This window comes from Meleagris gallopavo, chromosome 1, assembly GCF_905368555.1.
Source record: "Meleagris gallopavo chromosome 1, MGAL_WU_HG_1.1, whole genome shotgun sequence".
Lineage (NCBI taxonomy): Eukaryota > Metazoa > Chordata > Aves > Galliformes > Phasianidae > Meleagris > Meleagris gallopavo.
In genome coordinates this window covers 55892988-55918094 of record NC_139404.1, presented here as the reverse complement: position 1 = coordinate 55918094, position 25107 = coordinate 55892988, and the positions used below count along the sequence as shown (strand labels likewise).

Sequence of the window (25107 nt, the reverse complement as noted above, 5' to 3'; positions counted from 1 at the left end):
ACAACCTCTGCTGCTATGCAGTGCTCACTTAGTTCTTAAAGTCAGGGACACCCCAAAAGCTACCAGACAATTTGCATATTTAAAGCACAGCAGTTGGTAATAATGAGAGGAAAAGCCTCCTCCCATGGTAATTTCCTCACCAACACAAATGTAGGGAGACAGGTCTGCACCTCCCATCGCCTTCTCAAAATGTTCTTTGATACACGCACTTTCTCAGGAAGGCAATCTAACAAATTGTAAATGCCTACTGTGCAAACAGAAGGCCATAAGAAGTCAAGTAGCAAGCTATTAATGTTTTGATTTATTATTTTAAAATCACAAAAAGATACTTAAATTGAGCTTGTTCAATTTAAGGCTAAAATATCTCTTTTTCTGGTAGTTGGGAGGGATCTAGAGATTGTTTAGTGCATGGGTACCTGCTTACTAACCATCTGACTAGAGGCATCTGAAAAACCTTCCAGTGGATACAAGCTGCTGAGGGAGAGGGCATGTGATGACCTGGAGAAGGCCTGTGAGTGCTGGAGTGTGCCCAGAGAAGGACAGTGAAGCTTTGAGGGGTCTGGAGCACAAGTCTTATATGGGGAGAAGCTGAGGGAACTGGGGTTGTTCAAGTCTGGAGAAGAGGACTCGAGGGAGACTTCATTGCTCTCTGCAGTGACCTGAAAGGAAGTTGTGGTGAGGTGGGGGTCAGCCTCTTCTCCCAGTAATGAGAGGTAACAGCTTTAAGTGTGCCAGTGGAGGTTCAGGTTGGATATCAGGAAAAATTTCTCAGAAGGAGCGGTGATGCATTGGAACAGGCTGCCTGGTGAGGTGGTGGAGTCACCATACCTCAAGGTGTCCAAGAACTGTGTGGGACATGGTTTCATAGGGAAATATTAGTGGTAGGTGGAGGGTTGAACTAGATGATCTTAGAGGTCTTTTCCAGTCTTTATGATTCTATGGTATCTGTCTTACCAGGGAAGAGGGGCTGAGCACCACTGCTGGGCTAAGAGGAGGAAGGACAGAAGTACTGAATTGAGAATCCCTATAAGGGGGAGAACAAAAAGGAAAGGGAGACTCAGGCTCAGGCTCAGTTAATAGGTCAGTGATTAATGTTTCCCCAGATATCAGCCATTCTTGGTGCACAAGTACTGGCATAGTAGGGCTTTCTTCCTATGAGTGGTACTCTCAGCAAATAAATTCCTTTCTACCTGAAAGTCCCTGTGAGAACTTGCACCAGTTGGCTGTATCGAGGCATTTTCCTTTCTGATTTCAGAATGGGACTGTGAGTTTTGGCTCAAGTTCTTCACTGATTCCAAGGAAAAAGTAGTTTTGTTAGAAGGCATTTAAAGAGACAGATAAGTGTCAGCTTTTGCAGAGCAGGACAGAGAAGGAGTCTATTAGCATGTTATACCTGTGCAGTTCTCAGCAAAGGCAAGTGTCGCATTTGGGATGGGTGTATTTTGTGAGGGAGGTAGCAAAAAAAGGAAACATCTGGCATACTTTAAAAACGTGTATTTTTTAAGTAGAAGGTGACTTCTTTTTCAATCTCCTTTCAAAAGGGGCACGAGTAAATCTGGGACTGCTAGTCTTTTAATAGCAGAGCTTGTTGATACAAGCCTCATGGAGTCAGATGTACATTACTTTAAAGCCAGCTGTCTATATCTTTATGTTGTGAGACAATGACCTTCACTATGTGGGAGAGTGAACTACCAGAGAATACAAACACAAGAAAGGGGAAGCAGGAAATTGCAAGTGGTGGGAAATTTTTAAAAATGCACCCAAAAGGATTCCATACGTGGGACTGGATAAATAAAGTTTTGATGTGTAAGTCCAATACTGCTGTGGAGGTCTTAACAGGAAAAAGGAACTACAGGTCCAAGGTGATTGCTCCATTGCTAAATTGCTTCCTATCTCATGCTTCTGGCAATTTGGAATCTGTGATACAATATGATTTTAGTAATTAAAGAACTACCTTCCTTGCAAGAAAAAAAAAAGGTATGGCCAATTTAGCACTTTAACACCCCCACAGAAACAATTAGGTAGATAATTTCCTGGCCTTAGTCTCTTTAAGAAAAAGGGCTTACTTGGTTGAAAAATCTCTAAAAGTTTTTTGAATCTCAATTTCCTAATTTCAGTATTACTTAATTTACCTTCATGTCACGTACTTACAAGTGAAAATTTTAGAGCAAAGAGTCTGTGAAACCAGGAGATTTACAAGAGCTGGTTGCAGGGGAGGGATACAACTCTGATGTGAGCTCCTCACTTTCAAAGGTTATGTGACTGCAGGAAGAAGTTGCCAAGAGGCAGCAGAATGAAGAAATACGACGCTTTAACTTTTCAGACATTTGGGAACAAGAAATAAACAACCCTTACTTGGGGCCAGCTGTCACCTACTAAAGCAGTCTGAGAGGATCACTACATTTAAGGAGATTAAGATCACAGCTATGATTTGATCATTGGTTTTAGTGCTCCTGAGGCTGTTCTATTTTTGAGATAGAGTAAGGGACACCAGCTCTTGTCCCATCTTCTCCCTCCCCACTCCCTGCCCCTGGCTTTGTACAACACCTGTGTTACTTCACCTAAAGTAGTTCTTCAGCAAAATTAGTCTTCTACCTCAGTTAGGAGTCCTGTCCTTTCCGTGCAGAGACTTGATGCTACAGCTGTTAGTAGTGAATCTCACACACCTGTAAATCTCTCTGTGTGGGTAATGCAGAGAAATATGTGCAGGCACAGTATAAAGAACATCATCTTGTATAAGTGCTATTCTCAATGTGGACTGGAAGCTAGAAGGATGATGCTAGATGGAAACCTTGGTTCAAGCCAAACATGTACTTTGTAGGGCAATTTTTCTTTTTACCTTGAAAGCCATTGGCAGCTCAATAATGTAGAGGTCAACATAATCCAGCTGCAGGATCTTCAGGGTTTTCTCCAGTGTGGGACGTACCAGCTCTGGTGGATGGCAGGTGTTCCACAGCTGGGGAAACAAGCACAGGCTCTTTTTAGGGTGCCATGAGTGACAGTGAGCATCCTCCAGCCAATTCCCTCCATCTCACACATTCTTGTACTTCTGACACAGCTCATTATACACAGTACAAAGACATCGTGGTATACATTGCTGCAAGAAAAATGCAAAGGGCCTTATCCATCTTATGTCACGGGAATTTGTAGAAGTTAAGACAGGAATCCTTGCTCAGGACTGTCTGTGTGTTGACCCAGTAAAGCTACCTGCTTGTTACAAGACAGGTTATTCAGAGTTGTGTTTATTACAAACTCTTGCTCAATGAACTTAGGCAGATTCCTTTTGTTTTATGAGCTTTCCAAGCATATGCTTTCACTGGAAAACTTTGTTTCCACAAGAAATCTGTGGTCAGGTTTATGCTTGAAGGCTGAAGCTCAGATCATGTGAGCTGGCTATTGAATTGCCAAGCACCTGGCACAAAGAGGATCTTTTGGTTTTTTTCCTGTGGCCATGGAGTCTGAATGACTGCCGACAAAGCAAAGTTTTAACTTACTCCCCCATCCTCACTGAAAGAAGTATTATTGTTTAGTTACTGTAACACAGGTGTGATTAGTTAAAGGATAGCTTTGCAACCTCTTTAATCATAACCAGTACTATGGCCTGATGTTGCTATGGAGTGTGCTCAGTTGATTAGCTTGCAATGCTACCTCTAACAGAACTCTGCTGATGTAAATCTCTTGCAAGAATAGAACCATAGCATTGCAATTAGTAACCAAGAACTCTTTGTAAACCATTCTCTGAAGCTAAAATCTACAAAAAGTGAAATTAACATACAATTGAAGGTTAAAAGTACCATCTGGTTGCATAGAATAAGTTGGGCTATTCTATCTTTATTGGGGGAATGATGGGGAGGGCTGGGTGTTTGGTTTTTTTTTTGTTTTTCAATGCACCAAACTGACATTTGGAGTCATGTTGAGAATTTTGGCACCTTCATTGGCTGGAAAAGAACTGATGTTTGTTAGTATAGTTATTGTCTAGCCAATTCTGCTACCAGTGCAGACAGTCACAGCATGCCAAATTGTAGAATGAAACCATTTTTGAGACATGAAACACTCAAACTAAATTTTCAAAAGATAAGGATTATAGGTGTCAAGACATAGCCTGAGTAAGTTTTGAAGTATTTTAATTATTATTTACTTAGAGTGTAAACTACTTAATTGTTCCAACAAAGGCAAGAATGTTATCTTGAAGCTTAGCTGTCCTAAGAGCAGTGCATATCTTCCTGCCCTAAGCTGATGCACCAAAGTGGCACCAACACAAAGTTCACACTGGATCTTAATCCTGTTGCAAAGAATGAAGTATTTAAGATCAGTGAAATGCTGACTACATGGGTTGAGGTGTTGCACAGTACAAGGCTCAAGGTCCTGCTCTCAGTTTTAAGCTGTTATGCTGGATTTCCTGAAAGCCTTTGGTCTGGGTGCTTGTTTGGCAAATGCTGGTTTGAGCATTTGCCAATCTTTGATTTTCATTTTACAAGTAAAATGAAGTTCTTTTGAACTTCACATAGGTAAGGAAGTGAATCTTCATATCCTTCATGTGTAGTTTGTTTTGTTACTTTGATTTAGAAATTTAGTAACTGAAGGTATATTGACAGCTTGGGAGCTGTTTTTCCGAGTGCCCTTAGTAGCTCAGTGCTGTTGAACTAAGTTCTTGCCAGTGAATATCCATCACTTTTAAAAAATGCAGAGATTCTAAGGAAACAGCCTTTAGAAATAGCAAACATTTGTATTGCCTTAATACACAAATGCCATGGAAACTTAAGAGTTTCACAACTGTTTTCATGATTTGTACAAGTTATTGTATTATCTACCTAAGTAGAACCCATGTAGACATTTGAGAAGTCAAAGCTGCCAGCTGGCTTTGGCATTTCAGGACACCATATTTCCTGGAAATACTTTTATTTTAATGAAAGAAATATCCTGGGATGAAAGAGGAGACCAAAAAAGGTCTTGCTATATAAGCCAAGAGTGCTGCTGGCAATTGATAGAAAACCTCTAAAATTTCTGGATGCTGAGCTGCTGTGCCTGACCAGCCAGCCAGCAGCGAGAGCCAAATGCAAGTGCCGATGATTTCAACTGGCAGTTGCAGCATGGTTGCACCACTCACTATTCCAGTAGCACTGCCACTCAGTGGAGACATTCTTGTTAGTCCCTGCTGATTGTCCAGCCTTTGATTCGCATCATCTTTGTTTAACAAAAGGCCTGTATGAAGGAGTTGCATGTGCAGAATCTTGTATATTTATTTACAGGACTTCTGAGTCAGTGAGATTGAAAACAAGCACAACTTTTGTTGTGCCTGCTACTTTCAAGAATGTTCTATTACCACATTTTCCAGAAGATGCAACAGTTAATGTTGGTCAGTTATCTATGAAGGTCTGATGTATTTACTGGTTTGATATTCGCCTATAGTTTGTTCAGTGCATAAACGCATAAGCTACACAAAGCTATGTAAGCTCATTAGACAAAGGCCATCCAGTCCCGCTCTTTCTGGGAGGCTCAGAGTGGCTATTAAAATGTCCAGTGAAACCTGTGAAAATCCTGGACTGATGGATTGATTTTTTGCAGTATATTTTCCACTTCTGCCTTTGATCACTTTAAAGACTACAGAGGTGCTCTAATCAACATGTCCACCTAAAATTAAACCCTCATTTTGTCAAGCACAAGCAGGACACAAAAGAAAGATAAATCCATGTATCCTATCTCACAGTCACAAGGAAGGCTGGAACTACAGGCATTGACTACCACGGTACTGCAAGTTGCAACTTTGATACTAGCAGGAGACTTGCAATTTAGGGAACAACTGAACTCATAATCAAGAAACAGAAGGTGAAATTTCACAGCTCAATGTTTAAGTAGTGGATAAATATATCTAGTGAATCGATCAGACAACTGAACATAGAAAGGCTTAATAAATAAAGTTTGGATAATAAAATTTTGCCAAGAGGTGCTCTTTTGGAGATGCTGAAGGGGGAAGCAGTTGGGAAAGCAGTTATCCAGTTCTAACATTTATGTACAATTTTGTTTTTTCTTTTTAATTTGAAATATTACTAGTAATTTGCAGTAATGACACTACGAAACAATTGAAACAAAATATTTTAACTAATTGAAATAAATGTATTGGCATATGAGAAACTGAGAGATTACCCTGATCAAAGTGGAAACTCTGAGGACTTGAAGCTTTTCTCAGGATGGCACAATTGTGACTGTAACCAGTAGTGCTGAGCAGGGAACTAGGAGAAGAGTTGCATACTTCACAGACTGGAAATTGCTTTACTTGGAAGTTGCTCTATAGTTGTTGAAAATCCTCTTGGTCTGCAAACTACACAATCTAAAGCTTATTTTCCCAGATCATAAAGCTTAACTAAATTGCTCGTAGTAAAACAGGCCTTTTATCCCATCAGAACTTTCGCTCTAGGAACTGTATATTTATTTCCAAGGCTGTTGAGTAATTCCTGTGGATTACGTCTTATTTGGGAAAGGAGAAAGGGAAAATATTAGGCTATATTAGGTTATATTCAAAGAAGCATTGCCGGAAGGGGAACTTCAGGCCATAAAGTCCATTAGAAACTGGACAGGAACCTTGGACTTTCTGGGAGTCATCTGATCTTTTTTTAGAAATGTGCTTTCTCTTATGCCCACAGTCTGGTCACTGTATTTGTAGCAACTTCTATCATATGTTTTATTGGACAGCGGATTTCTTTCTTCTAGCAGAGAGCCTGCTCTTACAGCTGGGATTTTAAAACAATAACTTACTCGTGCACTACTCCAGTCTTGTTACTGTAAAGCGAAAGTGTGATGACCTCTTTTCTCCCAGTGTGTTGATTCACGATCATAGAAGTCTTTAATGACAGACGATACAGTAACTAGGGTGTAGCTTGATTAGTAATTCTTTGGCAGCAGTACCGACACAAGCACTTGCTGTTCTCCTGTACATAGACACTTGCATGAATGTGTTTGCTCCCACCCCTTTCATTGTGCAATCTCAGGGCAAATCTTTATGGGGAATTGCTCTAACAGAAAGTAACTCATTTGCAAGATCATTGTCCGGATTTGGCTCAATATGTGACTATACAAATGCTTGTGCCAGCACAACATGTGTGACAGTAACAGCCCAGGTAGCACCACTGAGTGTAGCAATGGTCTAAACTTGCAGGTACCTACAGTACCAGGCAGAATATGTACTGCATTGTTCCCATTGCTAACTCACCTTTAAACCGAGAACAGTGATTACTGTGCTTTATAGCAAATCTAATGCTGAAAATACACTGATTTCATGATAAAAAGAGGAAAGAAATACAAAGAATGTTGGATCTAGAAGTACACTGGATGTTGACCACTGGCGTTTTTAAGAAAGTCCATTCACATAAATCCCAGACTTAGTGTAAATAATATGAGCGTAACTTCTAACCTTGCCACAGTAAAAGATGTCTTCTCTCTTGATCTTTCCTTCAGCAATCTTCTCCCGGATGGCTTGTCCCACTTCATGCTCATTGTAATAGACAAAGGCACCATCGATATGGCGATAACCGGTATCAATGGCAATCTTCACTGACTCCAAACAAGTGCCTTTGGGAGTCTAGTGGGAGAAGAACAAGAATAAATATCGTTCCAGCCTCCTGCTCGCTTCTTGTGCAATGCTATATTCATCGAGATAGGCACAAAGTTTATGCTGGTGTTCACCCATTCTAATTATCCGTCTTGTTGTCTGGAACTGGCTCAGTATGTGACTATACAAATCCTTATGTCAGCACAACACGTGGGACAGTAACAGCTCAGGTAGCACCACTGAGTGTAACAATGGTCTAAACGTGCAGGTACCTACAGTATCAAGCAGAATGTGTATTGCATTGTTCCCATTGCTAACTCAGTGTTAAACTGAGAAACATAGAATCGTCAAGGTTGGAAAAGACATTCTAGTCCAGCTGCCCACCTACTACCAATATTTCCAAACTAAACCATGTCCCTAAGTACAACATTTAAACATTTCTTGAACTCCTCCAGGGACTGTGACTCAGCCACATCCCTGGCAGCCTGTTCCAGTGCCTGACCAATCTTTTGGAGATGAAATGTTTCCTAACATCCAACCTGAACCTCCCCTGGTGCAACTTGAGGCTATTCCATGTAGTCCTATTGCTAGTTACATGAGAAGAAGCTGACCCCCACCTCAGCACAACCTCCTTTCAGGTCATTGTAGAGAGCAATAAGGTCTTCTTCTGAGCCTTCTCTTCTCCAGACTGAACAATCCCAGTTCCCTCAGCCACTCCCCATAAAACTTGTGTTCCAGATCCTTCCCAGCTTTGCAGCACTTCTCTAGACAAACTCCAGGGCCTCAATGTCTTTCTTGTAGTGAGGGGCCCAAATCTGAACTGAACTGAGGTGTGGCCTCACTGAGTGAGTATAGGAACCTCCCCACTCCTGCTGGCTACACTTTCTCATACAAGCCAGGATGCCATTGGCCTTTTTGTCTATTTGGGCATACTGCTGACTCGTTTAGCTGTGTTTCAGCATCTGAACAAAAATATGCTGTGTTCTTTTCTTTAAAAATCATACATATGGAATTGGATTGGAAAAATGAGCTAGAAAAAACAGAATATTTGCTATATGTCTGGGAAAGAAAAGTATAAGAGTCTTCAGAAAGTAAGAACTAAATGTACTTCAGATATAAATTATTTCAGAATTTCTCATCTAGAGAATAAATATTTTCTTGCAACAGCTGTTTAATAAAACTCATTCCTCTAATGGAAGAAGGCTTTTTGGTTGAGCAGAGCTGGTCAGCCTTCTGTCTGGTTAGAAACTGCATGAATATCGTATGACCCAGCAGAGCAGGAAGGAGGAGTTTGGATGTGTCTTCTTTCTTTTCAAACCAATTTACCTTTAGAGGTATTACAGTTCAAAGGGTGATAGTTTAGGGGGGTTTACTGGTATTCCCAGTTGTGGATGGACAGTTGCTTTGCTGTGTGGCTAAGAATCAGCAGGCTATTTAGTGTATGTTTATATGCCTCTTGGCACATCCAAGAGACATTTCTTTATTTTGTGCTGCACTTTCGATTACTTGTCTTTGCTGAAATTCAAAGTGAGCTAGTTTTGTTGTTTTTTAAAATATTTTAAAAATATTTTCTAAAAGCTGATGTGGCAAGTAAAATATGTGCTGGGCAAAGCAAGGAAAAAAGGTAAGTGGTCACAAAAAGTATTTGACTGATCATTGGACCAAAAACCATCTTATTGTTGCCACAGTTTGCTTAATGAGTGGGCAGCTCTAAGCAGCGATGGCCAAGAGTGCTCAGTGATGCATGGCAACACTTTTCTCCCACTTTTTCATTGACATTGCTCTGGTGAGACAAGGACATCTGATTCACTTAAAGATGCCATGGGATGTTGAAGCTTCCTAGGACAATGATCTTTTTCACACCCACGGAAGAAAGGTTGATGAAGGCTTCTTGAAGACATGTGGGTTCAACATCTCTGTCTTTAAATCACAGAGCTGCAGCTGGTGGTAGGTTATTTGGGAGTAACAGGAGTGTATCCCTGTGTGCTCTCTTTGCTTCTCAGCATCCCATCCAGGCTGACTGTGTTGGATGGGACTGAGCTGGCTTCTGTTCAGATTAAGGGGGGAGCTGTCTGCCTAAACGTTACTTAAAACACAAAGCTGCTCATGCTTGCCCTTATTTACTGCAGACCTGACTGAGGACTGAGAGGCAGAAAGACACAATTTGACAAGCTAAAATAATTAGAACAGTCACGATGCAATATTGTCTGCTTAATTAAGGGAAACAACGAAACACTTGTTAGAATGCTTTGCTGCTTTCACCGTGGAAGCCCACGGGAGCATGCTCAGCCCCACCAGGGTCCTTGCCGAGCTGTTAATAGGATGTAATGAAGATCAGGGCAGCAAAAAGCCTTTCAGAATAGTCAATGGCTAGTTTTCTAATTTTCACTTGGGACATGTTAGGAGCATGAGGCATCGTGCGCTGACAACCTCCATCACATTCATTGCTTGTCCCTACCTGAACCTGATAGAGCCAGATTTGAGGAAGGTGAGAGACTAAAAGCTCCAAACCGGATGCTATGAGTCTGCAGTTACTGATGGCAGCAACATCAGGCTTGTCACAGCTATGAGCTGCATAGGGCTGGATGTATGGGTGTATGGCGTGGCTTGACCAGAAAAGCTAGCAAGCTCAGCTTAAGGCTCTTGTGAACTCATGACCAAGTAATGGGTAGTTATCCAAAACAGAAATATATTTTTTAAAGTGCAGTCTATTTTCCCTATTAAACCTGATTTTTCAAACACTATGATTTTTAGACATTTTCAGCCTATTTGACTGCTGTCATTAATGTGTGTATAAGCAGAACATTTAGAATACAGTGACACGTTACCTAAATACAGATTAAAAAGTGCCTGATTTTTGTTTGTTCGTTTGTTTGTTTGTTTTCCTCTTTGTTGAAGAGACTAAAAATGGAGTGTGGATCTGACCCCAAGATTTCCTCTCTCTTTTCTCCTTGCACTCTTATAGGATTGCACGAGCACAGCTCCCAGTTGTTTCCTCAAACTATAAACTAAACTCCACAAAGCAGGGAAATGTTGATTACTGAGTTCCATCATTTCTGAGACATCAGGGCTGTTTTGATCAGTGATGAAAGCAGAAGAAACATGGAATGAAGAGCAGAGCCTCTCAGACTGGGAAACGGTATCACTGCAGACCTGGGAGGAGAGGGTAACAAAGGGAAATGAGAAAGCTTGCAGCTACTTCAGTTGGCTTTGCCTGAATAGGCTAACTTATATTAGTGCTGAACTCCTATGTATTTCTTAGTTTTTTTGCATGGGACTTGTACACATCTGTATAAATAATCTTGTGAAATACTCCTCATCTCAAGGATTAATCTTATTCCTTGGGGACTGAAGGAGGTTTTTTTTGGATCAGGACTTGATTACCAAGGGCTGGAGATGGGTTTGCATTAAATACAAGTGTTTTCATTGCACTAGTTCATTTCATCTGATGTGGTGTATTAGCTCTGACAGATTCTGGCTTAAGGTGCTTCAGATAAAAATGCAAGGGGGAACCTAGGGAACAGTTTTTGGAAAATCCTGCCTTTATTGAATCCTCTGAGCTGAAGGCCTGGGACATCTGCGAGTCTGGAAACTTTATACCATATGTTTATTTTCGTTCTGATGGAGAAACTATCATCTCTAGCATTTCACATATCTAATCCTTCCAAATCCTGCAGTAATGAGCTGTGGTAAACTGTGCTGATGAGTTGCACAGGCTCGTCGTGTTGTGGTTTTGCCACTTTTTAGAAGCGCTGCCTTAAGTGTTGTATCTTATTCCATTGTTCCTGACAGACCGTATTAAAACAGGGTGACTCAGATCAACACTGCTCATCTGTCTTTCCAACAGAGAAGGAACAAGCTTAGATCTCTCCTTTCTACCCAGGCTGAGATGTTTTATTCTTTTCAGCCTTTCATGGAGATAAAATCCCTCACGAGAAAACACGGTGCTGTGTAAGGTCTGGCATTTACACCAGGACAGCTAGGCCTCGTTGGCCTTGCTGCAGGCAATGCAAAAAGTGGCTGTCCTATTCTCTTTAGGCAGCCCTCTATATGTTCTTCTCTATATGTTCTTGCTCCGTTTCCCTACTAAGCAGGGGTCATGCGTAGAGCAATACAAATGCATGCTGAGATACCGAAATGTCCCAGCACGCTGCTATGAACCTTTGTGCTTTGTCAGTAGTCATTCAGGAAGCACTGACCTTAAGACAAATCTTTTACTTCTTTATTACTTTTTATTTAATCGTAGATAAGAGGTGTGCTTGTCTCTTACCTGTAATTAATGCTTCAGCTTCTAATCAGTGTGCCCTGCACCCATGCTACTTTGATCAAGGGCTGTTATTTTAGAACCAGAATTTTATAACCGCTTGTACATTGTAGGTCAGATTTTATCTGTGGTGCTCTTACATTCATCACTAATGTGTGCCAAAATAGGCATTTATTTATTACATCTATTCTGATAAGAGAGGAACCAGTAAGTTGAGTAGAACCCCTCACTGTATCGCTAATAACTCCTTTAATAGCACCTAAGTTATTTTTAAAATCATACAGTTAAAAGAAATAACACACAGGTTTTTTTTTCCCTCCGTCAGTCAATAGTGTGTAAACCTACTGATTTACCAGCATGCATGAGGATTTAAACCTGCAATCACTTCCTTCAGATCCATGATAAATAAATCTGGCAGAAAGGTGAGGGAAGCAGACTCAAATCTGCAACTTCATTGAAAGAGAAAGAAGCAATTTGGCTCCTTCTCCGTAGATGAAGTAGCCAACTGGCCAGTTACCACATTTTATGAGTCTGAAAAAGCAATGTGCTTCATCAGGTCTGCCTGTCTGAAAGGGTCTGCTCTCTTTTCCTCTGAGACCATCAACTTTTTTTTTTAATGTTTGTTCCAGACACCTTCCATCACATCCCATTCTGTCAAAAGCTATTCTCCCTACCATGGAAAATGTACAGCTTCAAATTTGCTCAGGATTACATGTGATCAAACCACTGGAGAATATTCTATTGTGCAGACATACCCACAAATTTTGCTGTTGCCTGTCCAGCAGAATAGTATTTACTTAGCAGTGTTCATGGTAGTCCTACTCATTACTGCAATTTAGTCTTGCATTTCAGCTTCCTGCCATGCATTCCGCTTCTTCTATGGCATCCTTTTCTGATCAGCAATTTCCATCAGCTTTCCAGCTGTTTAAAAGGGATTACAGTTACCTCTAAAGACAAAGCTAGTGGGACACATCAGTGACAGCAATCTTGCATGCAACAGCTGCCACAAGCAGTGCTTTTAAATGTCTTAATATCGCTGTTGTAATTTATTCCTCATTAGTGCATATGGCAAAAAGTTACAGTCTGACTCAGGCTCTCACGCTCTGCTTTGCTTTGCTTCATGCATGCAGCTTTGCAGTTGCCCCAGCCTCTGCAGTGCATGGGAGCTGAGGCAGCAGCAATGAAGGGAATGAGTAATTTGCCTTAGTGCTGAATATCTCATCTGGTTAGTGGTATCCAGTCCCCCAGCTGGGACTGGTGAGCCTGGGAGGAAGAGTTGGAGGTGTTGGGAAAGAGGGCTATCTCCTGGAAAAATCTGACTTGAGCTGCAGCTGAGTTACACGAGGGATCCAAACTGTGGGCTGTGTGCTCCAGTGCTAACCTATAATTTAAGATGTGAAGCTGCTGTTTAGGAATCTTAGTCAGCTAAATACAGGAAGCAGAAAGTAGGTACATTCCTGGGCTCAGCGCCTCTGTTGCCAGAGCTCGGCACTCACACAGAGATTCTTATGCAAGTTTCTTGAAGCCCAATTGCTTATTTCCATTTGCCTGTTTTCCGGACAAGCTGGAAAAGAGGACTAGCTTAAGATGTCAGGAGGAGAGCGTAGAAAACGTGTACTGAAGGCATTACAGGAAAGCGCAGGTTGAGTTTACAAAGCCAGAGGATATAAGCCACACAAGGGTACATTCTTAGAATTGTTTAATCTTGTAAAGGAGAAGCTGTACTGTACACCTCTTTCTTGGAAAATGCAACTGCCAGCACATCTCTCTCGTACACAGGAAAATCTGGCTTTCCTCCCCCGGAAGTATTGGCAGCCACCATCCGGGAAGCAAAATTCGGAGAAGGGATCTTTGCAAAAGCAGGGCTGAGAACGGAGGCAGAGAGCACAGCTGAGAGCCAGGAGCTACTGTGTTGACCTGGGTTTGCTGTGGAAGAGAGTGCATTGCCTTAGAAAGTGGAGGGTAGCAAATGTGCCCACAGTAGATGTGGTGAACGGTGATGCTCTCTTTCTCCAGTCACACAGATGAGCATTGATGAAGGGAGCCTTTGTCTCTAGCATGATGTCCCATCAGTGGTTGGAAGCCTGAGGTCTGATTGCCCAAACAGCAGCAACTTAGATTGCATAACTACAGACTTAGCATTTCTAGAATTCCTCTGACTTTGTTATTCTGGGATTTACTCAAAGCTGTGTTCAGGAAAGCCTTATTATTGTAGCTGGCAGAGGCTGCTGGAGCTTTTCTTACCACTTGATTGCAGAATCCTCTGTTTTAGGATCGCTGCAGCTTTTCAGTTAATGCAAACCTGGGCTGAAGGGCTGCCATGCCTCAATTTTAAGCAGGTAGAGCATTAAAGCAAACCAAGCAAATGGTGTGCACACCTGGGTCCCCTGCTCTCAGCATCAATTAATTGGGTTGGGGCAATTTTCTGTAGAGCTGGAGCATACCGTATCCAAACAGCCCTAAAAAGCACATATCTAATTGCAAGGGTGGGTGCTATCAAAACACCCTTCAAACAAGAAACATGATCCCAAGGATGCGAGAGGCACAAGGGAAGGATGAAGCACCAGCTTGTGCAACAGCAGAGGGGAAAGAAAAGGTTGCCAGTAGTTCTTCCACTTCATTCCTTAGAGTTAAAGGGGAGAGGTTTCTGGCACCAGTTGGCATAAGCATTTGCAAAGGCAGATGTAAAGCTTGGGGAATTCCACCACCTAGTTAGCTGAACCAACAAAAGTTGGCGTTGTTGAAGCTTAGAGAGGCATTTTCTGCACAATGTTTTCAAGTTTTGACAAATGTGGCCTCCCAGGTCAACTGAAGACGCAGGCCAGATGTTGGCTTCCCGCGTGAACCGCAGGAACATGTTTATGCTGTTCTTCGGGGAACTGCGGGGAATCAGGGACACTTGGGAGCACACAGCACATTTAACGTATGGAGTCACTCAGGGACGTTTTAGAAAATGGAGCAGGTCTGTCTGGAAAATTGGGTTCTAAGTGTTCTTGCCAAAAAGTATATCTTTCAGTTGTGTTAATTCAGATGACTCACTTGTAGGGGTTCAGTTTTTCCATGCTCTTCAACAATGCCGGCAATTCCCTGTCTCTTCTTCCGCAGAACAGTCTTCGTAACTTTGATTTACAGTGAAGGGCTTTCCCTGAGGTACTTGAGTAGAGTTAAAAATTCAACATCTTTAGAATGCCAGAGAAAGAGGAAAAAATACTCTTTTTTTTGTCAATATTTGGGCTGCACATTATTGCATTGGTAACAGCTAACTTTGTAGTTTTTGGAAGAGGGATATATTGAAACAGCTAGTTCTCGTCGCTGCAGTGCACAGCTATGGAACGGAAAAGGTCTGCTTCCCATTTGGTTACTCTTCAAACAAATATCCTTAAGACTGTTTTTGGGTAGTGCTACTGTCCTAAAAGCTTATCTGGATTAACCTGCTATTAGATTTGCATCTGGACCTATTAAATGCAATCCCAACCTCCGTCACAGTCAGACAGCCAGCTCAGTGGGTGATATTAGCATCTGATATCCACCATCCAAAAACCATACCAGCACCCAGCCAATACTGTCATCTCTAAATGTCGCCTTGCTCCGGGAACGCTTCCCTCTGGAGCTCTCAGGCGGTGTCCAGCTCCGTGTGTGTCAGTGCTGTGTTTGGGAGCCAAGGGAAGCTGTGCCAGGCTGGCTGTGAGAGCTGGCTCCTCAGCTTGGATTACACAGGCACCGCTGCACAGGAGCCAGGAGATTATCTGGCTGTCATCAGCTCCATCAGCTGAGGTCCTCCCCTCTGCAGCAGGGGGTATGTCTCCTGCTCCTGGAGGAGCGTGGAGACGTTTTCACACAGCAGCTCTGGTGTCAGTAATGACTACAAGGCTTATCGTTTTAAGAAGGGTGTATTTAGTTTAATGCATGCTCAGGTTTGGGGCTGAGGGGTAAGCCACTCTAACTAACCAATGATACAATCTACTCATCAGGGCAAAGTAAGGAATCTACTGTTTTCTGCAACTAGCAATTTTGTGGCTGCTTTGCTCATAAATTCTTCATAGGTGGACGAACCTTGTAGCTACAAAGTTACTCCTTCATTCACCCTCATCTGTGAGGCTGGGCCCATCCTCATTGGGCATTTCACATGTTGATCATTTCAGTGAATACAGCTTCTAATGCGCCCCATATGATGAGACACTAATCGTGTTGAGAGCTAGAAACACCACTCTGCTGGCATGAAGCAGAGGTTAGTCATACTATCAATTTGTTTTCTCTTAAGCTTCATGATTCATAGAAATGAAGAGCCACAAAGATCTCAGCAGAGAAGATACAGGAAAGTAAACAGGCATCTCTGTGAATTCAGCAGTGTCTTAGAGTCACAGTTTTGTGCAAATAAAAGGCATAAGAACAAAGCTTACATCCTCAAGAAATTTGCATGCAAGAATCTTTCCTTCCACTTGATGGAGGGCGATGAATCATTTTGTCAAATCCAATCTTACCAGTAAAAGAACGGTTTCTACACAACAGATAGGAGTTTCTGAGCTTGCCACATATCAGAAAAAAAAAAAAAAAAAAAAAAGGCTTCCTTTCCTGATTACCTCTTTTTTTCTAATTACATGACTTAATTTTCTTTTCTTAATGAGTTAAAGATGCAATCTTGCATTTATGCAAGCTGTAAGCATTCCATTGTTTAACATGAGGCTACAAGGAGTTAGCAGAAACAGAGGCGTCATAAGGTGGTTGCAGACAGGGGAGGAGAGGTCATGGCTGAGCACCAAGGAGAACACGTTGAAGTCACAGAAATGCAGAAAGGCTGTTCCAGCTAGAGTTGATGTATGGCAGAGCAGGAAAGGCTCTGATTGTCTGCCAGATAAATTAACTCTGCTTTTCACTGGTGGCAAATATTGAAAGCATACATGATAGGGAACTCTAATATGTGTCATGCAACTAAGGTTTTTAGCAAAAGTTGATGATGAAAGCAGGATTTTGTTGAGAGCCATCTGATGATGGGAAGGATGAGCTGTGAAAGCAGTACCTGAAGTGTTCCTGTGGTCATCCCTCGTCCTTTGGTATACTTGCCATCTCTGTAGCAAACAGTAGGAATGGCTTCAGGCAATAATAAGAGCCAGAGTCACTGCAGCTCCTCAAAGCCTCATGCAGGCTCTTTCTCCTGTCACTTCTTACTTATGGTGCTTTTGATCGCGCTTCCAAGCCAACAGCCACTCTTCTGCCTGAGAGCCTGTTATCCTGTTGCCTGCTAAAAGCTGGCATTTGTTCCTGTCTCTGCAGCATCTGGAGACCAAATACTAAGAAATACTAAGAAGAGCCTTCATCTGCTCTTGGCAACAAGGTCTTGCCAGTGACTGTGACTTAGTTGAGGAATAAGCATTGAAATCTGAGAGACTGAGCAGCAATGGCATCATTCAGCAATTTTTTTTTTATTTTTATTTTTTTTCTGGAAGATTACTTTGCTTCTTAAATTCAGGGCATAAATACGAGGCTCTATAGCCAACTATCTCAGCTGACTCCCCCCCAGCCCCTTTTCACTCTGGATTCCCAATATCATTGTTAAGAACGAAAATGGTAACATACTTCCCTGGCCTACACCTGCTGTAGGTGGTGATTTTGTGTAGGCTCCCTGCAGACCTAACTCCAGGCTCTCAGTACTTGCTGATCTCACATACAATTCTGGGTGTAACTGTTCATATTAAGAGTACTGTGATATTTTTTATTTTTTTATAGTGTGTTGTGGGAAGTGAGCTGAGGCTGTTAGGACGTGTGCATGTTACAGCAGTTCCTTCTCATGCCTTTATTATCTCTTTCAAGTAAAATCTAGCAGCAGAGTGGGAGGTTTACCTCAGGATGAAGACCAAAGGCGGTTTGGATTTACGAAGGAGAAATTCACAGAGAGGAGATTGGCAAATGGAAGCCTTTGAGATTCAGCCCTCTCTCCAGAGCTCTCGGGTATTGCTCCTGCCTGGGATGTTCAATACCTGCTCAGTCTGATAGCTTTGGGTCAAGCCAGGTGGCTTTCCTGTGAGTCACCTGAAATCTTTGCTGTCTCCATTTGATCATGTTTCAGAAATTGGTGATGTCCGGGAGGGAAAAAAGGCAAATTAAATGGTATGTAATCCCCCATACTGCAGCTCAGGGATTTCTCTGTGGTCACAAATCAGCTGTTGCTTCTTTTGCCCTCAGGGTAGCCTATGCCCAGCAGCACTGAAGGGCAGTCTGCACCAGAGATGCACCATTAATGGTGATCATGTGCCCTTGTGTGAGGAAGTTTTGGCATAAAAGGTCCTACAAAAGCACTAGAGGCTGTTAGTACTGAACAGCAAAAGCTTACTTTGTGCAGCTTCTAGCTTGGGTGCAAAAAGCAATTCAGGGTGCCAAAACAGTATTTTTACTTATGCAAAACAGATTTTTGACGTGGTCACAAAGATAGGATGTGGGAGCCCTGGGTGATCTTCTCTCTGATTTAAAACAGCCACTTCTTTTTAAACAGAACCCGGGCTCACACCCACATGGGTGACTTTGTGGCAGGCAAGGACTTGGGGCATAGCCCTCTCCTACCTAGTAGAAATCACACAGAGCTGTACAGTAACCAAACTGTAGGATTAGTGGGAAGAGCGCTTTCCTGCAGGGCATGTGCAGTACTTCTTACTCCTCCCAGACTATCACGCATCCCCAAGATTATGTTATATCTGTGTGACATGAATTTGGTTCTCAGAGATAGAGAATAAGATCAAATCTGGTTTCCCACCACCCATGTGGGTTCCCTAACCAGTAGGGTATTCAGGCTATTTATCAGGCAACCACTACCTCCAACTACTTTAATAATCTTTTGATTCCTCAGCTTGTACTGCCAGTGCCCAAAATGAAATGCTTTGCCATTTGTTTTGCCTGAAACTGTTCCACAAAACTTCTTCCAATTCATAAATGGATTTGGCTACCTCAGAACCTCATTTTCAGCAAAGAAGTCGCAACTTGCCAGAAGCCCTCACCCAGTGCTATACTTCAGCGCTTTGCCCAATCTTATGTTTCAGAAGCAATGCCTGTTGTACAGTTTGGTTGCCACAACCTTCCCTCCAAACCCTCTCCTCCCTCAGTAAAAACAGGAAGGCAAGAGAGGGTCCGTGGCCAAGGCCCCTTGACCTTCCAGGGAGACAGTGAGAATTTATGTGGAGGCACCGTGCTGGTGATCCTAGCTGCGCTGAAAGGGATGAGTTACGAAGTGGGCGTAAGTGTAGTTTTAATGAAGTGTAGGATTTCCAGGATTTAGGAGCATTTTTCACACCTTTCTCCTCTATTCCTCTTCAGCTCCATTCCCCATTTGCTCCCTGCCGGGTTCAGATCCCGCTCACTGGCCTCACTGGGAACTGAGTTCTTGTGCAGGGGATGACTCAGCTCTGCAGCTACACAAGGTTTGCCCTATCTCTTGTATCCTTCCCTCCCCCCACACTTGGGGCTTTCCTCTCCCTCTCACCCCTCCAGCCTCTCTGTTCCCCCAGGAATTGTGTTGGCTGCCTGGGTGTCTCTGAGGAGGGAAAGAGGGATGTGCAGCCCTGGCAAAACCACTCCTGCATGTGTGGAGCTTTGTTAGGAGGATCCGCGCAGTCAGAAAGAAGCAGGATTGGCCCCACCTTGTAGAGCCTTTTGGAGGGTTTGATAGCCCAGACTCACTGGTCCCACTGTGGTTCCCTCCCAAAACCATCAAGAGAAGGGACACGGGAGAGTAAAAGAGAGAAAAGCAGGAGTCAACGATGGATTTTCCATGCTGGGATTTATTGGTAGGCAAGACTACTCATTTCCTTCCCTGTGAGAGCAGAGAAGGAGAACACAGAGCCAACCTTAATGCACTAGAATCATGCATCATCAAATACGTTGTTGATACTGATATTAGGAAACACCAATTTAAGAAGCAAAAGTGATTTCTTTCTTTCTTTCTTTCTTTCTTTCTTTCTTTCTTTCTTTCTTTCTTTCTTTCTTTCTTTCTTTCTTTCTTTCTTTCTCTCTTAATATGAACTTATCACTAGCTGTTAGAGTCAGTGAATATTCTTCACTTTTTGCTGAGAGATGTGTTGATGGCAAGTGGAGTCATTGCATTTTCCTGCTGTGCTGGGAGAATAAAATAGAAAGAATCCCCCCCTCCCCCAGACTGCCAGTCTCAAGGAATTAGCTCAACATCTGGCCAGAAGAAAAGCTCTCCTGTACCTGGGGGGAAGGAGCTTTCTGTAAAAGTAATGTGATCATCAAACAGACCCTTTCTCAGCGATGCAGTGCTGCTGCAGCCAAGCGATGTGCTTCACTGAATCAGTAAACTTACACACAGGACCGAATACTGGCCAAAGATTTTTTTTTTTTTTTTTTTTTTTTTTTGCTTGATGTTTCACAACTGCAGAAGTGTGACTTATCTTCCAAAAGAGTATTTATGAGAACAATAAAGTCATTTAAGATGAGTGAGGCGAGCTGCTGACACATTTCAATTCTGAAGGCACTGCTGTGCAGTGCAGTTTATCCAAACAAAGCCTGAAACACGAAAGCTGTCCTCCTGCCCATTTTCTTATGACTGGCTGTCGGAAGAGCCCATTTCCCCACTCTGTGGCTAATGAGATACGCCTGGTTTGCTCAACCAGTGTAAGCACTCCTGCACTTCAGGAAGGGCGCTCTGGGCTCATTACAAGCTACAAGGCTGCGGCTCAAGATTGAGAAAACAGATTTATTTTGGACCAGGCAGTTTGACACAGAGGTGCCAGGGTGAATAACCTTTGGAAGAAGTCTGCCTCCAAGAGCAAGATGAATAAGCTGACAAGCAAGCGGCTCCGCGCTCTGTATCAAAGCACAGAACTGCAGCGTGTCACAGAGATCTGACTCACAAGCAGAAATAGCATGCTGATTACCACTGGCACCATCGCTGCCACCCGCTGCCTGCCTCCGCTGCAGTGAGCTGGTGGCTCAGAGGCTGCTGCTTAAGTAATTCAGCCAGGAAAGGCTGCAGCTGAGTATTTTAAGGGAGATGCTCCAGTGCTAGCTCATAGCCTTGCTTGCTAAGGTAAATCCTGTGGGGTTCCTCACTGCCACAGCTCCTTTCAGCTCTCTAAGCAGGAGGCACAGGATGGGAGCACAACTAGGCACCCCGCTGGAAGCTGTGCTGGGCACAATCAGAGCTTAGCAGAGCAGCTTGTCCCAGCTCAGCCACACTTCATCACTGTGGCAGGATGCTGACAGGAGCCCTACTACCAGCAAGGCAGCCTTTTTGAGCCACGACCCTACGCTCAGCAGCTGCAAACACTTCTGCAGCACATCCTGTGGCACCCTGCTACTGCGCTTCCCCAGCTGCCCTCCCTGGCACCTTCCCATGTCCAACACCCTATCCCAACCCTGGCGCCAGGCTGCAGCCCAGCACTGTGGATCAGCGTGTCGTGCTTCACCTGGTCTGCTGGGAAAGTGGGTTTTCTGCAATGCCTTAGCATCTCCTACTCCCACCCATAACTTTCTATCGTGTTTATCCCGTGCAAAGATACAGCTCAGAGAATCAAACTCCTACAAGTGCCGGGGAAGGGAGAATGGGTGCTGGGATGCACCCCCATCCCCCACCGGAAGTGCAGCCACCAGCAGCTGCAATTGCTCCAAATGGGGCTTGCCATAGCAGTGCCCTGCTTTGTTGTCCCAACCCTCATTCTGCCATGAAGGCACGTGCAAAAAGCCAGCACTCTGGGGCTGGAACCCCCTTACCTACAAATGATTCATTTGCCGGCTCTGCTGGGGCACCTCTCCTGCCAGCAGCCTCACCCATCAGCTTCAAACCCACAAGACTGCAAGCGTAGGGCTTGGGGGTATGCCGATGCGCAGGACTGGAGCCAGATGCTTTAAGTTTACTCAGAGCTATTTTGTCACCAAATTATGCAACATGCTCCTCTGCTACACAAAAGCTCCCGCTGGAGAGCTTAATTTTGTTTCGCTAACCCTTGTTCAAGGAACACCACTTGCTAAAAATATCCCCAGAAACCTCAGGGATGCAGGGGAAGAATGGTGCCCAGCGTCTGAAATCACAGACTCCCACTGGTTCTCCCCGTGTGAGCCCGTGGTGCTCAGCGGGGAAATCGGCAGCTCTGGGACCTCTCACAGCCCTCTGCTCCACTCCTGCGCTGCCTGCAGCAGTTTTTGTTGAATCCTCTGACATTATTGGTAACGCACAACGGTGTGTTTACTTGTTGCTGATTAAGAGCTGTCTTTAGGAAGGCATTTTTAAATACACTGCGGCGTGTGGAGTCACACAGAATATTGCATCTCGACGCTGGTACTGTTACACAAGAAGGGCTCTGGCCAGGCTCACTGTTTCTACTCTTTAAACAAAGAAACAAACAGAAGGGAACGAAAGGCTCGATCCTTCGGAAGCGAGACAAGCGAGCTGCCTTCATGCTCCCAGGTGCGAAGAGGGAAGAAGCATCAGGTGTTCTCCCACCGCCTCGACGCAGCGCCAAATGCGACGCACAGCACCGAGGGATGCAGAATATTTGAGAGTGGTTTGGCCGCTGGCACTCAGCTGTGGGAGCTGCAGGAATCAAGATGCAGGAATTTGGGGCTTTGTTTTAGGAACATTCCTTGGAAAGTGTCGGGGCCAGCTGCGAGACGCTCCGAAATCCCTCATCTTATCTGCAGCGCGGCCGGCCTGGGGGACCCGAAACTCGACGTGCCCGCCTGAGGCGGGGTGTGGATCGGAACACCGGGATCGGGGTCCCCTGCCCGGGGCTGCGCGTCCCCATCGCCCCGTTCTGCGGGGAGAGGCACCGCGCAGCGCGAACTCGACGGGATTTTTATTTTCCCACCTTTTTCTCCTTTGCGCGCCGCGCACTGTCGGCACTCTTAACGGGCGCAATCGGGCTTTTTAAGTTTGCGGAGGAAAGGAGCGGAAAGAAAAACCGAGCTGGGAAGGGGAAGAGAAGAAGGGGAACGCAGCCCCGGCTCGGGACTGTGCAGCGGGGGCTGCCGTCACCTGCGGGGGAGGCCCGGACTCGGACTTACTTTCTGGGGGTCGGCGTAGGTGCCCAGCCCCAGCAGCGGGATGCTGTTCCCGTCGCTCAGCGGGACGCGGTGGCTCTCGGCCGTCAGACTCATCTTGCCGCCAGGTAGAGCCGCCCCAAGCCCGGGGCCGCCTCCGCAGCCACCCCGCGGATCTCTCCGCACCGCGCTGTACCGACGGCTGTCGTGCAAGACCCGAGGTGCGAACTGCCCTCTGCCGCCGGCGGGGAGCGTCTTTTTGGGGGGCCGAGCCACGTGTGCCCGCCGCGGCCCTGCACCGCGCCCCGTCGCGCACCGCCCCGCGCCCCGCCCCGGCTCCGCGGCCACCGGCGGCCCCCGCGCACCGCCCCGGACCGGAGCTCCCGCGGCTGCTGCGGCCGGGGGCCCCTGGATACCCCTAACCCCACTAACCCGTCCGGAGCCCCGAGGGAGGCTGCCAGTTCCCCTCTCCCCTCCCCCCCCCGGTCTGCGAGTCAAAGGGAGCGTCTATCACGCTAAGCGATCTTCCCGGGGTCCTGGAGATCTCTAGGTGCACGCTAGCTTGCATTTGGGGAAATGGTAGTGGCTCACAAGGCTGAGATGTGAGCGAAGAACTCCCTTCTGGGAGAGTCCCTTACATCAGTTAGGACACCTGCGCATTGGAGATGGAAAAAATTACACTTTTGCTGATAGGGACCTGCCAAGCAGCTGGTGACCAAGTGCAAAGCTGAGGCTGAAGGTACTGCCGGCAGTGTGGACCTGCTGAGCAGGCGTCTTGTGGTTTCTCGGGCTGTGGGTACCTGTGTGCAGGCATTTCCTTGTGGCAGGAGGAAAGGAACCGGGTGAACCCTCCTCAGTGCTCCCATGTAACTGGCTGCTATGGGCAGGCTACAGGAGAAGCTCTGAACTCATTTAATACTCACTGTGCTTGAGTACAATGATTATAGGGCATGCCGATGCCAGCTGCAGCTCTTAGCCACAGTCCTACTTCTGCTGTGTTCCTAGCAGAGAAAAGCATTAAGTGAGATAGAAGTAGGATGAGATGAGGAGAATGTGATGTGGCAGAGGGCATTCAGGGCACTATCCAACTCCGGGTATCCCATGAGGAGGCTCCACTGCCCCTGCACTCCCACACTCCATCTCGTCCCAGAACCCCATTTTCCAAATACTCCCCCTATTCCAGCACAGCTTGCTCATTTGCTCAGCACAACCAGCTCATCATCTGGTCTGGCACTGGAGCTGCACGCGATCCCAGTAAAGCCCAGCACTGCCCTGCCCAGGGTGCCTGGCATGGGCATGTGCGCAAAGAGCCATGACAGCTGAGAAAGCAGACGAAGAGCTTTTCTCCCATTTATGTCTTAGTTACTGGTTTGAAATAGCTTTCTTTCACAACATCTAGAAATGCCGTTGTCTTTAGGATCGCTGATGAGTATCCTTTAAAGAACAAAGGCAGCCAAAGGACGCAGCCTCGAGCTCTTCGCAGGCAGCTCTTAGCGACAATTAATGTTAGCTGCTCAGGGAAGCAGAGTCCCGTTTCAGAGCTCAGATGACTTCACCAGACTTTTTACGAGGACTCGGTATCTAGCAACTCCCACTGAAAAACAATGCAAGTTTCTCGAGGCAAGCTTTGGCTGCCGGTTGTTGTTGATCAGCAGCTATTCGGGAGCTTTTATAAGATGCAGATGTGATCTCAGCTCTTTCTCTAGGAAACAAAAACAATGAGGTTTCAGCCTGGCCTTAGCAGAATCACCATCATCTCAGCACCAGCCAGCAGCCTCTGGCAGGGCTTGCAAGGCACGCAGAAACACCTTACGACACAGCTGAGGTGGATTCACCATTCCTGGGCTGATGGTGTAGTTTTATGGTTACGTGAGTCATCTCGGTGTGGTAGAGAATAGGGTCAGAGTGGTAGAGAATAGGGGTTTCAAGAGCAGCACTTTCAACTTCAATGCTTTGTTTCTTCTGTATACGGACACGTATCAAAAATTGAAAGAAAAAGAAAAAAACAGTACAAGTTTTGAAAGGAAAAGTCGATCAGGCACCTGAGGTTTCTTATTGTTAAAAAATAACAAAACTCTTGGGTAAAGAAAATGCTTAGTGGCCCCTTACCTGAACAAAATTCGTCAGCAGTCTGTTAAGGTAAGGAGGCCACCCTCTTTGAATGTAACTTCCCCAGTTCTCACAAGTCAAAAGATGGGAATTAGAAGGATTTGTTGACTGGAAAGGATAGAGCTTCAGGTTTCAAGTTTTCTCTGAGATTTGTGGGTTGCCCTCCTGTTGTCAGCAGGCTGGTGTTTTGGACAAGGGATGATGT

The 25107-nt window shown here is 44.8% G+C and overlaps 1 protein-coding gene across 1 annotated transcript in view; it reads right to left on the bottom strand.

The window, feature by feature from the left end:
* AKR1D1 (aldo-keto reductase family 1 member D1) overlaps positions 1-23101 on the bottom strand; it is a 34662-nt gene extending 11561 nt beyond the window's left edge. The window contains exons 1-3 of the mRNA XM_010712931.3: positions 22818-23101; positions 7409-7576; positions 2840-2956 (exon numbers count right to left, since the gene is read on the bottom strand). Coding sequence (XP_010711233.1) covers positions 2840-2956; positions 7409-7576; positions 22818-22910 — 378 coding nt within the window. The 5' untranslated portion in view covers positions 22911-23101. The remainder of the gene's footprint in view (positions 1-2839; positions 2957-7408; positions 7577-22817) is intronic.
* Positions 23102-25107: the final 2006 nt, after the last annotated feature.